Raw genomic sequence first — 15,644 nt, forward strand, 5'->3', positions numbered from 1 at the left:
TTCAGCTTGTCACAGGTTAGCTGAACCCTCTGGTTAGACCCTCTTCTTGCTCCTCTGAGTAGTAGTTACCATTGTCTCCAATTTACAGTTTATGAAGAGGGTCAAAGACATTATAAGCTACTTGTCCAAGACCAGTCAGTCACACAGTTACCAAGTTGTGAAACCAGAATTCAAATCCAAGGACATGTCTCCAAAATCCAAGGTTCATTCTACCATATTGCTTGGCCACCAGGTAGGGCTCCCAAGGAAGAGGTTTACTCTCTTCACTTGTAAAGTGGTTGAGGGATGAGCTGGACAGTCTCCTTTCTTTGCCTCAGAATTTAGCATACCACCCAAATCCAACCCACTGCCATTCTGATTCACAGCAATCTAGAACAGGGCTTTCAACTCTGTGAATCTTCAAGGGGAACACTCTTTTTCCCAAAGAGTGACTGGGGGGTGTGAACTGCTGAACTTGTGGTTGTTGTTAAGTGCCATCGAGTCGGTTCCGACCCATAGTGACCCTGTACAGGGTTTCCGAGGGTGTAAATCTTTACGGGAGTAGAAAGCCTCATCTTTCTCCCGTGGAGCGGCTGGTAGTTTCGAACTGCTGACCTTAAAGTTCGCAGCCCGATTCGTAACCACTACGTTACCAGAGCTCCTAATTTTAGCAGTCCAGTAATAGTGCCTAGCATATAGTTGTTAAGTGCTGTCGAGTCAGTTCTGACCCATAGCGACTCTGTATAGGGTTTCTGAGGAGCAGTTGGTGAGGTTGAACCACCGACCTTGCAATTCAAACAGCTTTGCAGTTTGGTGCTTTAACCTACCTGCAGTACCACACCAGGACTCCTTTACATGTAGTTTGTTAGTGCCACTGAGTCAGTTTTAACCCAAGCGGCTAGTGAGCTTGAACTGCTGATTTTGCAGTTCAAACTGACTTTGCAGTGCAGCACATTAAACCACAGCACCACACCAGGACTCCTAGCATACAGTAGTTGTCTTAATAAACATTAAAACAAAAGAATGGATGTGTCCAAGTGGCTGAAACAACCAGGAGTCAAGCTTGATTTTTTTTTTTTAAGCTTGATTTTATTGTATGCTGCTCTAGCTGCTAATATTATGGATTGGCACTCTGAATTCACTGGTTAAAATAGTGATAATCAGTTGGTGACCTCAAAACATGGATAATTTTGGGCATGTTTCTTCCTTTTTATGAAATGAGTTGTCATATGGATACCAACCCCCGCCAGGTGGGACAAAAGGATGAGATGAACCATGTAACACAGGCAAGGCAAATCCTCATTTTGTTAGATCAAATGGCAGAAATGACCCTCTCCAAAAGTATAGGTCAGTTCAAGGATTAATACTGTACATCCTAGATCTCCCAGGTCACTTCTAAATTATGTTATGCCATTTCTCTCCATACTTCACTCCCCAAACATCCTCCATTTTCTCCTTTCATATTCAGTAGATTGTACTCTGGTTTTGGATTCTGAAATACAGTAAAATCTGTGTAAACTGCAACCTATCAGAGAAGAAAAATTCAAATAGTTTCCATTAATAGAGAGTGACAGGAAATGGTAATACTGCACCCTATCAAAGGTGGGACTCTTGCAAGCACAGGAGGAACAAGGCAGTCCTGTTACGTGAAACTCTTACAGGCTTCACTGTTTAAGGTTAAACTCATTGCCTTCTAATTGATTCCAACTCATAGAGACTCGATTGGTGGTGGTGTGCCATGGAGTCGGTTCCAACTCATAGCACCCCTGTATAGGGTTTCTGAGGCTAGTAGTTTCAAACTGCTGAAACTACTAAATAAATATTCATCTAAATTTCTGAGGCTAGTAGTTTCAAACTGCTGAAACTCTAAATAAATATTCATCTAAATTAGCAGCCCGATTCGTAACCACTAAGCTACGAGTCTCTATGCTGTTGTTGTTAGATGCCATCGAGTCAGTACCGACCCATAGCGACCTTATGACAGCAGAACAAAACACTGCCTGGTCCTGGGCCAACCTCACTATTGTTGCCATGCTTGAGTCCATCTATGCTGCCACTTTGCCAATCCATCTCGCTGGGGGTCTTCCTCTTTTTCTCTGACCCTCCTCACCAAACATGATATCCTTTTCCACAGATTGGTCCCTCCTGACAATATGTCCGAAGTATAAGAGACGTAGTGTGGCCAACCTGGCCTCCAAGGAGCACTCTGGCTGCACTTCTTCCAACACAGATCTGTTGGTTCTTTTGGTAGCCCATGGCACTTTCCATATTCAAATATGAGACTCTACATTGTTGTCGTTAAATGTCATGAAGTCGGTTCTGACCCATAGCGACCCTGGTTAGGATTTCCGAGGAGCGGCTGGTGAACTTGAACCGCCAACCTTAGGACCTAGTAAAACTGCTCCATGAGATTTCCAAGGCTGTAATATTTTACAGCAGCAGACTGCCACCTCTTCCTCCAGTGGGTTCAAACTACCTACCTTTCTGTTGAAAGCCAAGAGCTTAACTACTATGCACCAGGGCTCCTTTGTTTAAGGTTATTATATTTATAAACCACTGAACCACATCGCCCACTGGTACAGTTCCAGCTGAGGTGTAAGACCCAGGCCCTTAGGGCAGTGTTTGTTTTGTTTTTTCATTTTATTCACAGAAGGCAGTGTGGTTCTTTAATGCAACACTATTACCTGGTATTATTTTACCTGCTAGGTTTCAGTTGTCTCACTAGTTTATGCCTTTTGACATCAGAGACTGTTTTAGTTGTTGGTGAAAGTGTAAATTGGTACAGGTGTAAGAGTACTTAATCAGTATTTCTATGACCCAGCAATACCACTCCTAGGAATCCATCCTAAAGATACAATGACACACATGTGGAATAATACATGTATTATGGGATACTCACCGCAATACTACTTCTAATAGCAAAAACTGAAAACCACTACTGTTGTTGTCAAGTCCGGTTGAGTCAGTTCTGACTCAGCCATCCTATATAGGGTTTCCAAGGAGTGGCTGGTGGGTTTGAACTGTTAACTTCATGGTTAGCGGTCCAGTGCTTATCCTACAGTGCCACTGTTATCAGGACTCTGAAAACCAGTATTAGGGATTGGTCAAACTAATGAGGATAAAACTCTGCAATGGAATACTCTGTGGCCATAAAAAGGAGGAGGGCTATTTATACAGACTGACCTGGATGGACATTAAAGCAGTACCCATTCGTATAATTGTAGTAGCATAGAAAACCTTTGAAAGGATACACAAGAAATGTAATAGTGGGTGACTCTAGGGAGGGGCAAAAGGTCCATAATGGGATGAAGGCTTACTGTTCATCATTTAAGGTTTTGAATGACTTGGATTAAAAAACAAAATACAAAAAACATTTGTATACACTACTTTTTTAAAACAAAAGAAGAAAAACTACTTATAAAAGAGAAGATAATGAAAAAACATGTTATATTAATCATAGCATGATTCCAATTTATGTAAAAGAAAGAAAAAATTGCCTAACTTGGGTTTAGAAAAGTTCTGGAAAGATATACAAGAAATTTATCAGTGACTTCTTCTGGATAGGGAAGATTTTTTTTAGCATGTACTTACATTTCTTTGTTTTTAAATTAGATGATTACCTTTTTAAAAAGTAAACTTAAAAAACTGTCATAAGTTCATGGGGACTCAGGACCATACTCTTGGGGGACATCAAGGCATAACACTGTCCACAAAAAAAAATTATCTCCAGTCTACTTTAGTGAGTAGTGACTGGGCTCTTACAAACTCATGAACAGCCACCTAAGTTTCAACTACTGGTCTCTCCTTGTCCGAAGGAAAGAAGACTGATGAAAACTGAAGATGCATGGAAACAGTATGTCCAATGGACTAATGGATCAAGTGAACATCAGTCTTCACAATCCTGAGACCAGAACTGAAAGGTTTCACATTAGAAGGTCCTGGATAGAGTGGAAGAAAATGTAGAACAAAACTCAAAACCATTTCAAAAGACCAGACTTACTGGTTGGATAGAAACTAATGGAACCTGGAGATTCTGGGTCGTTAAATTCCCCTTCAGGTCTAGAATGGAATTCACCCCCATGAATCAGTTTTCAGTCAAACAATAAGTCTATGAGGGGTACAGTACCACTACACTAAGGTACACACAACATAGAATCAACCATTTGAGATCAAAAGGGCAGCATTTACCCAAGGACAAAGTTCAGAAGAGTTAGGAATGGAGGAGGAATGGAAGAAACACAGGAAGGAAGTAGGATAAGTGATGTTACATTGAGGGGGTAGAAATCAATGAGATGAAACAAAACGTATGAATTGTTGAGTGTAAAACTGATGATCTGCTCTATAAACCTTCACCCAATTAGTAATAAAAAAAGAAAAAGAAACTGTCATAATTATGGGCTAAGGAAATATTTGAAGCTTATAATGAAGCTATTTAAATTTTGCCTCTGAAGTGGCACATAACTGACAGAGCTAAATAATCTGAAATCTCCTTCCTATCTCTAGGCTGGGGAAGGCAAAAATTAATTCATCTGTAAGAGGATATAGGAAATTTCCTCTAAATAAATATTCATCTAAATTTAAAAATTTCCTCTAAAATAAATAGAAAAAAAAAAACAGGAAATGGGAAGAAAAAATGATGGTTAGGTAGGATCTCTGTAAGTACCCTGCGGGAGCTGCCCACAGTATGTAACCTCCTTTCTCTTGGGAAGCCCAGAGCTATTTATAGGGGCAAAGCATGGGCTGAAAAATCCAAACTTAAACCAACTGCTCTATGTTAAAGGTAAGTCAAAATAGCAAATTTAGAAAGAGCGTATCTACAATATAAGATCCTAAATTAATAAGGGTTTGGACTCTTTTAAAAAACAAACAGCAGAATATATATCATTATATATGCATAATAAGTATATAGTATAAAAACAAAACAAAATGTAGTCTATATAACCATGTGCATATGCACATATGATTTGAAAGTGGTGTGAAAGACATATGACAAATTATTAACAGTAGAATGGAATGAGGAGTGGAATGGAAGGTGGAAAAAGTTTTACATTTCTGTATTATCTGATATTTAAAATTCTACTATTTTTGAAATTAATAAAAATTTAAGACTTAAGAATTAAAAATATTTTTTATGGCCATTGGAAAAAAAGCTTCAAATATTTTTCTATAGGGAGATTTCCATTTTAACTTCAAGGCGTTTTTGACAAATATGTAGCTTCCCATCTGTTTGAGTGGTTTAAAGATGTTCCTGCCTAGATACAGAGAGAAACCTCATAATCCTCCATGGTTGCATATGTTTCTGGATTTCCTATGAAGTCTGGGTTAGCAATTAATCAGAAGAGCAGAACTTTCCCCCCTGATAGCTAGCAGGTTGGTTTTGTTGGACAAATCCCCAAAATAAAGCAGGTCAACACCTAGGAAAAACGGCTTACCCAGTTCTCCTGACTTCTCATTTTCTTTAACAAAACACACACACACAATCTGTTCAATCAACCTGAACCCCAGCAGCTCAGTTAAGCTAAAGAGCCAGGGGAAGCCCCGAGGCAGCTAAGCTTTGTATGGCTGCCACTTACAGTCTGGGCTTCAGACCTGGGAGTACACGTGCTGGAGAAAGAAAAAGCTCTGCTGTTATTAAATCATAGATGCTGGGGGCGAGTCTGAGTGGGGCGGAGGGGTCTGGTACCAATGCCACCTGCTACACACAAGAGCTCAATTATACTGTTATATTCACTATTCTTGTCAAAGGGCGGGGGGGAGGGGACATGGGGGTGTCAATATAACCTTTGGTTGCCTGGGAAAGCTGTTGCAGCTGTGGGTAAGCAGTCCTCTGAAAAGTCACCATTCCCAATCCTCTGAGTGCTCTCCCACCAGGAACAGCTGCATTTGCTCAGCCTGGCTTTCACATTTTAATTTGGTTTTGAAGCTAAGCAGGGGACAAATGACTTGGGAATCAGACACCCTCATTTAAGGCCGGAACAAGCTGTCCGACTGATTTCTACCCTATGAGGCCCAAAGAAAAACAGATAATGAAGTCACTTGCTGCTGAGAAATAAATCTAGTAACATTTATGCAGTTGTTTTTATTTATTCAGCTATAAAGATCAACTGCAGCAATTTTTTGATTGTTAACACCTTAGATTAATGCTATTTATACTGCTATAAATTTAGTTTAGGATCAGAACAGGATTCAGAAAATGAAGAAAAAAAAAAAAACTCCAAACATTAAAACAGAAACACCTTTTTTCCCCCCTTTAATTAAAATGCTATTTTGCGACAGGCTTGCAGTCTAAGGTAACAGAAAACCAGGCTTTGAACATTTTGAGGAAAATTGCAAGTGATGCTATGGTACCACGCAGGAGCGACTAAAACTTGGTGAGTGTCAAATCTTAGGCAAGTTCTGGTAGCAAACACAGCTTGTCAAATGTTTCCTCCTGCTCCCTCCTCACCACCAATTAAATGTTCCCTTCTCTGGCTAACCCAGAGCACAATTCCCTCATTGCCTTTTCTGGTCAAATTCTTGTTTGGAGGGACCCTGACAGGCATTTGTGGCTTCTGCTTAGACTGGAGAGGCAGCAGAGCTGACCACCTTCTCCCAAGACAGCCTGAATAGTGGGGGTGCTGAGTAAGGCCTTTTCAGGCAACTGAAAAGCCTGATGCACTGGGATAAGTACTGCTTACCCTAGGGAAACCTGGCAACAGTTGCCTCTGATTCCTGGTTGAAATGGCCAATCAGAATCAATCATATCACTGGGAATGGTCAAGGGAAAAACAGCTTCCCTTTCAAAAACAGTAAAGAAGAAATGAGGAAAGAAAAGACCAAAACGTATTTAGAATGGCACAAAAAGTGGTATGCGTAAACTTCTTGTTATTAAATCTAACTGTAAGTTTCCTACAGTCCAGTTATCCAGATGAATTGTGTGGTATAGAGGAGAGAGGCCAGCTGGCATTCTCCTCAAGAGTTCACAGCTTCTGCCTGAGAGGTCCTGGATTTGCGCTGGGGGAGCCCCTTTTTAAAGGAGGGCTTAGGTAAGCTGGGCTCCATGCTGGCTCCAGTTCCATTGGTCCCTGAAGAGTGAGCCTGGCCCCATTCACTTGATGTCTGGAGTTGTACATTCTGATTCCTGGAACCAGATGAATACCATGAGCTATTTCTGTAACGGCCCATACCATCATGTCGCCCTTGGATTGTGGGATCGCTGGACTTTTGGTCTTGTGGCCTATAGCCTTGTCCTCGTCTGTTTCCTGGCAACACCTAAGAATAAAAGAATACACACTATTCAAACATTCTGATGTTATCAGACCTAGTCTGTTCCAGTTCAGCTTAGAAGGGTACTCTGAAAGCATAACTGTAGTATCTCATATTCTATCACAGGTAGAACTTTGGTGGCCATTCTATAGCAGAACTAAACCATGTCTCACTATTCCTTCCCAACTTTCACCTCTAGGTGAACTGCATGAAGAGGAGCTCAAGAAGCTAGCTAAGAAAGAAGAATGAACAGAGAAAACATACGTTCTATGGTTCTACAAGTTCTTAATTAGACAAGTATCTTATCACATGTCTGAAGTTGACAGATCATAAGATAATGCACATTTGAAATAATGTTGTTGTCAGGTGCCATCGAGTTGGAACTGATTCATAGCGACCCCATGCACAGCAGAACGAAACAATGTCCGATCCTGGGCCATCCTCACTACTGCTGCCACACTTGAGTCCATCAATGACGACACCTGGCCGGATGGAATAATAATCTTTATATCTAATTTGCTACTCTAGAGTAAGGAAAATGAAGCATTGATACAAAAGCACAGAAATCCTCATTAAACAAAAATATCAAAATGTGAAGCTATTGTTTCTTGACATATCCTCCATTTAGGTCTACATACACTCTGGTAGCGTAGTGGTTACGAATCGGGCTGCGAACCTTAAGGTCAGCGGTTCGAAACTACCAGCCGCTCTGCGGGAGAAAGATGAGGCTTTCTACTCCCGTAAAGATTTACACCCTCGGAAACCCTGTACGGGGTCGCTATGGGTCGGAAACGACTCGACGGCACTTAACAACAACAACAACAACACTTCTGAAGGTGGTATTTCCATCTCCTGAACTCGTCCCACATGAATTTTGCCCTCTTTGATTTACATCATGTCAAAATGGCAGTTTTGGCATCCTCAAGGGACTCAAATTGTGTTGCTTATGATGGTTGAGTTTTAGGAATAAAGAGAAGTTGGAAGGGACATAATCAGAGCTGCAGGGTGGACGGAGTATTTCCCAATTAAATTTTCAAAGGACAGCCTTGCTACCCTTGAAGAATGAGCAAATGCACTGCTATGACGGAGGGGAAAAAAATCCTCAGTGCAACTCTCCTAGCCTTTCTCTCATCAATGCAGTTTTCAATTTTCTGAAAATTTCTTCATAATAAACCCTCATGATCATCCTGTGTTCTATCAATATTATCCCTTTGAAGTCCCCAGAAAAAGTTGCCATAATCTTCTGATTTGGCTTCTGCCTTGAATTTAACTGGCCCATAAGAATCCACTGATTTGATTGGACCTTGCTCTCTGGATCATATTGGTAAATCCAAGACTTGTCCCTGGTTACAATTTGTTCCGTAAAATCGTCTTCATTAGCTTTGATCTTGAGTGATAAACTAAAGGAAAGATTAGCTCTTTGAGCTAGGTGATCTTTACAAAATGCATTTTTTAAAGTATCCTTTTTGTTTTGTTTTAAAGGCACCATAAGGAGACTAAGACAAGTACATTATTGAGAGAACTTGTCTGTAGCAATCGCTGATTACAAAGACATGCTTAAACACACTGTGTGGAATAAACTCATGCATGTATGAACTGGAATCCTAGTAGCTATACTTTTTGACTTACCATTGTATATGATGATTTTTAGATCAAATCATTTTGCTGTGACATTTAGTACATCTTTCATGTTACAACCCATGTTATCTTTGAATTTTTGTCCCCCAATTCCAACACTGTATCAAGTTCTAAGAATTGCTGACAGTCTTGCTTTAGATTGCTATCGTGTTTTCCTTTAAATCAAGAAACTATGAATTACTCTTCAACTTTCCAGTGTTTGTCCCTCCAGGTTTACTATCTCTCCCTGATATATTCCACAGCATTCCAACTCTAGGGAGTTGCTGCTTTCGGATGCACTCTGGTAAGTCTGTCCTGTGGTGCTTGTCTACCCTGAGATGGATGCATGACTCCCAATGTGACTAATTACCAGGCAATACTACCTACAACAACTAGAATCACTGCCAATATAAGAAAGTCATCAGCTCTTAGCAACAGGAATTCTAAACTGGCTGGTGGTTTGGAACATACATACCAAATGTTTTCTCAGGAATTAACTAGGGCTGTAAGGATTCAATGTTATGTGTGGGAGAATAAAGAAAGGAAGGTAAGAGGCTGAGCTGTCAAGCATTTAAACTTTGGCAGACTGGTAGCTCTTCTCTCTAGCTTGCTAGTGTGGAAGCTAGGTACCTCACGATGAGACTGGTAGGGCCGGCCACTGGAACTGGATGTGGCTGCAGGAGTCTCTCCTGGTGCAGAATTTTTCTTATTAGCACTTGGATGGCTAGCAGTCGAGGCACAGGTGGAAGAGGAAGCAGCAGAGGCATCACTTGGGCTACTCAAAGATACAGATGTCACTGAGCTACATCGGGATCTGGTTGAGTAACTGTTCTTTGGATGTGACACTAAAATAAAAATATGAGAAATACGAGGTCATATGATGGAAGAATATCACAGGTAAGGTTTTCCTCCTTCCCCATTTCACAATCAGCAATTTAAGAGAAAGAACCGTCTGTCAGAGCAGTTGTAAAAAGGAGTCTACATTTAAAAATATTTACTCAATTATTTTTTTTAAATCATCAATGACCAAAAAAAAAAAAAGCAACTTTAAAAGGGGTAACAGGAAGGAAAATTTCCCTTATACACTATTCCTCAACCACCTCCATATCCCCACTGCTTGGTGAATTCTAGAGACAGAATAGTTTTAAGTTACCCATCCTTCCCACTGACTAATGACTTCTTGGCGTTTCTTACTACCTAGCTACACTCTTGCATTTGGCTAAGCAAGCTAGAGAATAATAGTAGGGGCCATATGTTCAGTTTCCTATGACGGAACATTATAAAGGACAGAGTTTGTAAAGAATTAAAAAGGTAAATAAATTAAATTTTCCCTAAATCTTTTAAATAAACATTTGAATGACACAAGTTATAAATAATCAAGATTAAATATGAACAGAAGTAGTCTTTTCAACAAACACATTTCTTCCCAAGTTCCTATTTTTCTGCAAAAGTAAGACAGAAAATACTGATCTAAGTGAAAAATACAGATCCCCAATTCAAAATACCAATCTAGGTGAAAAAGATTAATATTTTCAATTCAATGGCTTAAAACTATTCTCCAGGTTTTTTTCCTGGCTTTAAATCTGGGCTAATTATGCTCACAATCACTACCCTTGTTGTTGTTGTTAGGTGCCTTGGAGTCAGTTCTGACTCATAGCGACCCTGTATAGGGTTTCCGGGGAACAGCTGGTGGGTCTGAACTGCTGACCTTGTGGTTAGCAGTCCAGTGCTAATCCTATAATGCCACACCAAAAGTCACTACTGTAGACCCAGTATTTCACTTTTATACTAAGATAGAGGGAATAATATTAGGGCTTGATGCACCTACAAACTATGATATGAGAAGCAACCCTTTTCCACTTCTAAAGCTGCTATTTAAGCACATATTCCTGTTGTGGTGTTGTGAGATACGCACTGGACTACTAACTGGAAGGTTGATGTTTAAACTCACCAGCCACTCCTCAGAAACCCTATGTTGTTATTGTTATGTGCCGTGGACTCGGTTCCGACTCATAGGGACCCTATTCAGGGCTTCCAAGGCTGCAAATCTTTACGGGAGCAGAAAGCCTCATCTTTCTCCCGTAGAACAGCTGGTAGTTTTGAACTGCTGACCCTGAGGGATAGCAGCCTGATTCGTAACCACTATGCTACCAGAGCTCCTTCAGAAACCCTATACTGGCACTTAACAATAACAACATTACATGCTACGCAGGAGTCTCTGGGTAGCACAGTCAATATACTTGACTGATAACTGAAGGGTTGGAGATTTGAGTCCTAGAAGTGCCTTAGAATAAAGACCTGGCGACTCTGCTTCTGAAAACCTGATGGAACACAGTTCTCTACTCTGACATATATGGGTCACTGAGTGGGAATCAACTCAGCAATGGTTTACTGGTAACATGTTAGGCAACGCAGGTATTATCTCCATTCTGGAGTAAAATGAGGTTATAAGAAGCTATGTAGGACCAAGAATTTAAGCTTGGTCTGACTTCAGAGTCCCATACTCTTTACACTATATGTATATCATATACCTCAATGCAGTAGAAAATAGTGAAAAAAATAATGCTTTTTATTTAGGGAGTCAGAAAATACTCATCATCAAAACATCTACATCTACTGATTTCCTCAGTATCTTGGGGTTTCTTTTCATTAAGTTAAACAAAAACACAAATGGCACTGAAGAAGTGGAGAAGTCAATCAGCACTTTAATTAGTAGAGGATGGTCTTCTCGTCACCATCTCTAGCACCCATTTCTCACCATCTCACCTTGTCCAAACGAATCAATGCTCTTCTTTACGGTTTCTACATCACAAGTGAACCGGGCTACTCGTCCCAGATCCTCATCATATTTACGTTCACTAACAAAATGCTGGAGAAAAGGCATAAGTCTCCAGGTTAGACAAATATTATACATGAATTCCACAGCTTGCTCTAAATACAGAAGAAACAAAATCAGTTCCAACTATCTTTTTATTGCTTCAAAATGTACTAAATGGCCATCACATTTCCAATGTTGGGTAACTAACCAAATTCACTTATTTTTGTAAGATAGTTCTATTTGGGAAACTTTATGAAGTTTGCACAATAGAGAAACTGTAGAGAAAGGAAGAATAATATATAGCAGCAGGCTATTTTGACATTGTCCCATTTTATGGCAAAATGCTCACAACAATGATCCACTTGCACAGATGTTTGGTGTTCTTTAATAGGAACTTCCTTAAGAAACCGCCTTCATCTCTTTACAAACTTGGTTTTGTTAGGCCTTGAAATAGGAATCATTTCTTGAAATAAGAGTTATTCATGTGAAAAGTCACTTTGCAAATGAGAAGAGTGTACGCTTCAACTTAAACCTTTTACGTAAACTGAACTGAGAAGTAACCATTCCCTTGTGTCAAAACTCACTATACTCTAGAAATTATGGGGCTAGAAACATGTTGGGAATAAAATAATGCTTTGGGGGTCTATTTCAGTAAATAATGTCTAAGGCAGCCTGAAATAGTTTTTTTTTCAAATGAAAAAGAGACAGTAAATAAAAGTTGAAGGCCTAGATGTAAGTTGGAACAACTGAACTCCTCAAAGCAGTCCTCTTAAATTAGGAGTGCTCTAATTTCACTTTGGATTTTCAAGGAGCACAATCAAATGCATCAAAATCCTCAGGATTCATCTAGAAGCAGTGAAAGGGAAAGGGAAGAAAAAAATTACCCTTGGGTTTTCAAACCCTAAAGCTCCAGAATATACTATGAATTGGAAAACCACATGAACCTCTTGTAACGAAGCCTTGAGATGTGTAATATCAGTCTGAGATTAATTCTGAAACAAATTCTAGGATTTGTTGAGCCAAAGACTTTAGAGTGACAGAAATAAAATGATCTGGAAATAAGACATTTAAATTACACAGCACCCACTTCAGTACACTGAAAACGTGGAGTGAAACAGCGTTAGTCAGCCTGCAGAAATAGTTCTAGCAGCTTTTCAGCCATGTGGGAAGGAGAACAGATGAAGCCTATGAGAGACAGAATTCTCATCTAATTCCAAAGGGGTTTCCAGTTTCTAACAGACAGCTGAATGAGGCTGACTGGCATCAATGTGTGGAAGACTTTCCATAAGATTTGTTAATATGGTTTTAGCTAATCAGAAAGTGGCCATTTGAAATTTACATTGTTTGACTATTTGACGCCAATAAAATCTACTTTGTTTTTAAAAGCTTCTATTGTGTATTGAGTGGGTTAAGGCTTACCGGACAGATCACCATTTTTAAGTTCAACAGATCACTGTAATCATTACAATACTCTCCATGCACCCTTTGTTGTTGTTAAGTGCCGTCGAGTCAGTTCCAACCCATAGCGACCCTGTACAGGGTTTCCGAGGGTGTAAATCTTTACGGGAGTAGAAAGCCTCATCTTTCTCCCACGGAGCAGCTGGTAGTTTCAAACCACTGACCTTAAGGTTCGCAGCCCAATTCGTAACCACTACGCTACCAGAGCTCCTTCCATGCACCCTTAGCCAACACTATTTACTTCTATTACTTTTGTGTGTGTGTGTGTATGTACACATACCACCTTGTAAATACATATTTGTTTAAATGTCCAATTTTGCTAGCCAGCCTCCTGTCCACAGGCATGCTGCTTTTCTCAGTACATGCGCCTAAAGTCCACTGCTATTTGCTCTCTCTATGCCATTGCCTCTACCACCACCTCTATTGTTACCACTTTTCTGGTCAGGATCCCTTGCACCTCTAATATTCTTCCCTCTTGATGGTCCTAGGGTCTCCTGTTTCCCACCTATGTTTTTATTCTACAAAGGCTGTTTTAATAAAGCCTCTCTAACAAATGTTATTCTCAAATACACAATAAACCATGTATGTTCAGAAAGAGCAAGAGGTTAAAGTCTCAGAAGTAGAAAACATCAACTTCCCATGTTCACAACGCTCAATTTAAAAACACTTATTTACAATATCAGTCCATAGCTACCCATGAATACCCCAACCTCTCTTGGGTTCCCATGCTTTGTTTCAGAAACACTACTCTCGCTTTTTTAAAAAAAACAAGTCATCTTTAGGAAACAGATCTTCAGAACTTTCTTCCAAGATGCTGCTGAGTGCATATGAACTGCCTGTTTCAGTAAGTAGCTGAGTGCCTAAATATTGATGTCACCCAGGGACTCCTCCTCAGAAACACTTTTTTATTGTTCTTTATATAAGATTTTTTAAAGTAACATGTGTTGAACCCAAATAATCTTTATAAATTGATTAAATATGAAGAAAATCTGAAAGTGCTAATTTTTTTCTATAAAATCAGAATCAATCAACTATTATTTACTGAACACTTACTATGTGCTAAGGCACTATGCTAGGCACAGTGGCTCTTGACATTTTGAGGCTGGCAAATGAATGGGGAAGACAGATGATTCAAATAATCAGATAAAAACAAAATTATAACTATGCTATCAAAGCACAGACTAGAGAGCAGATGATAAGGAAGTCCAAAAGGATAAGTATGTCAGGAGTGATTGTATATGCTGGGATGGGAGGAAAAGAATGTTTTTGATAGATGGCAAAAAGCATATATAGTGGCCCTCTAGCAGAAGTAAACAGTTTATGTTTATGGAAAGGAAAAGTTAGTATGGCTGGAGTAGAAGGAAAAGGAGGAAAGAGTAGGAAATAAAGATGGTAGTCTTTTAGGGTCAGACCATGAAGAACCCAACAGACCATGTTAAGGATTATAATCTTTGTACTAAAAGCAATGCCAAGTTTTAAGCAGGTAACTGTAGTGTAAGGCACAGACATGAAGAATATGGAGGGTGGGGCAGTAGCAGAGTGGATAGGTGGAATCAGTTACCAGGCTATTACAAAAGTCTAAGCAAGAGATCATGATAACTTGACCACAGTGGTGATGAAAATGAAAAGGTCAGTTCTAAGATTTACTAGGTCAAAAGGGACAAAGTCTGCTGATACATTAATGCAGGAAACGGGACAACTTTCCTAAGATTTCCAATTTGGCCACCTGGATAGACAGCAGTACCACTCCCAAAGAAAGAGAACTTGGAAAAGGGTCATGTTTGAGAAAGGAGTAGCATACATTAGATATGGCTATGAATTATGGAGATTTCTTACTTTAGATCCCCAGGCTAAGAAAAAGGCTGAAAGGAGGAGGAGGTTTTACCTTTATATCAGCTCTGAGCTCAACCAACTGCTCCTCTGACATTCGAACAGCCACATCAGTCATCTTCTTCAGAAGTTCAGCTTTCTTTTGTCGGCTGAGCAAAATTTCCACTGTAGAGGAAAAAGTAATATGAATCTCATATTGCTGCTTAATCAGATCAAGAGGAACTGGTAGTATAGGCCTTGCAGTGTGTATCTAGACAGCCAAAGGCTTAGTTGTCCACCAATCCAGAAGACAAAATACCAAAGTTTGAGTTTTCACCTTCTGGAGGGTCTTAACATTTCTTATCATTCATAAAGACTCATAATAAATAACTTGGCATTTCTCTTTTCTCCTCTTCAAGGAAAACAAATTTTATCAAAAAGCATATACATTAAAATAGATATATGCACATATATTTAAAATTCACCTAGAATAACATAAGAGTGTCCCTCTTACTTTTGATTTTGTAGTTCCCTATCCAAAGGAAACCACTGTTAATAGTTTCTTATGGGGAGAACAAACAAGATGGCAGATCGGGTGGACGTGTAGTAAAAAGCTCCACCACCAACAACACAGAATACCCAACCAAGCAGGCTCAGGCGATGGCCCCAGAACTCTGAACCACATATAAAGGAATATTTAGAAGGTTGGAAGGCTCAC

The 15,644-nt window shown here is 39.7% G+C and overlaps 1 protein-coding gene across 1 annotated transcript in view; it reads right to left on the minus strand.

Annotated features, from left to right (window-relative positions):
- Positions 1-6,662: 6,662 nt before the first annotated feature.
- Positions 6,663-15,644, minus strand: part of SPATS2 (spermatogenesis associated, serine-rich 2) — a 93,149-nt gene continuing 84,167 nt past the window's right edge. Inside the window, exons 9-12 of the mRNA XM_006870078.1 lie at positions 15,003-15,112; positions 11,608-11,710; positions 9,472-9,686; positions 6,663-7,230 (exon numbers count right to left, since the gene is read on the minus strand). Coding sequence (XP_006870140.1) covers positions 6,931-7,230; positions 9,472-9,686; positions 11,608-11,710; positions 15,003-15,112 — 728 coding nt within the window. The 3' untranslated portion in view covers positions 6,663-6,930. The remainder of the gene's footprint in view (positions 7,231-9,471; positions 9,687-11,607; positions 11,711-15,002; positions 15,113-15,644) is intronic.

The sequence above is a fragment of the Chrysochloris asiatica genome, unplaced genomic scaffold, assembly GCF_000296735.1.
Source record: "Chrysochloris asiatica unplaced genomic scaffold, ChrAsi1.0 scaffold00138, whole genome shotgun sequence".
NCBI lineage: Eukaryota > Metazoa > Chordata > Mammalia > Afrosoricida > Chrysochloridae > Chrysochloris > Chrysochloris asiatica.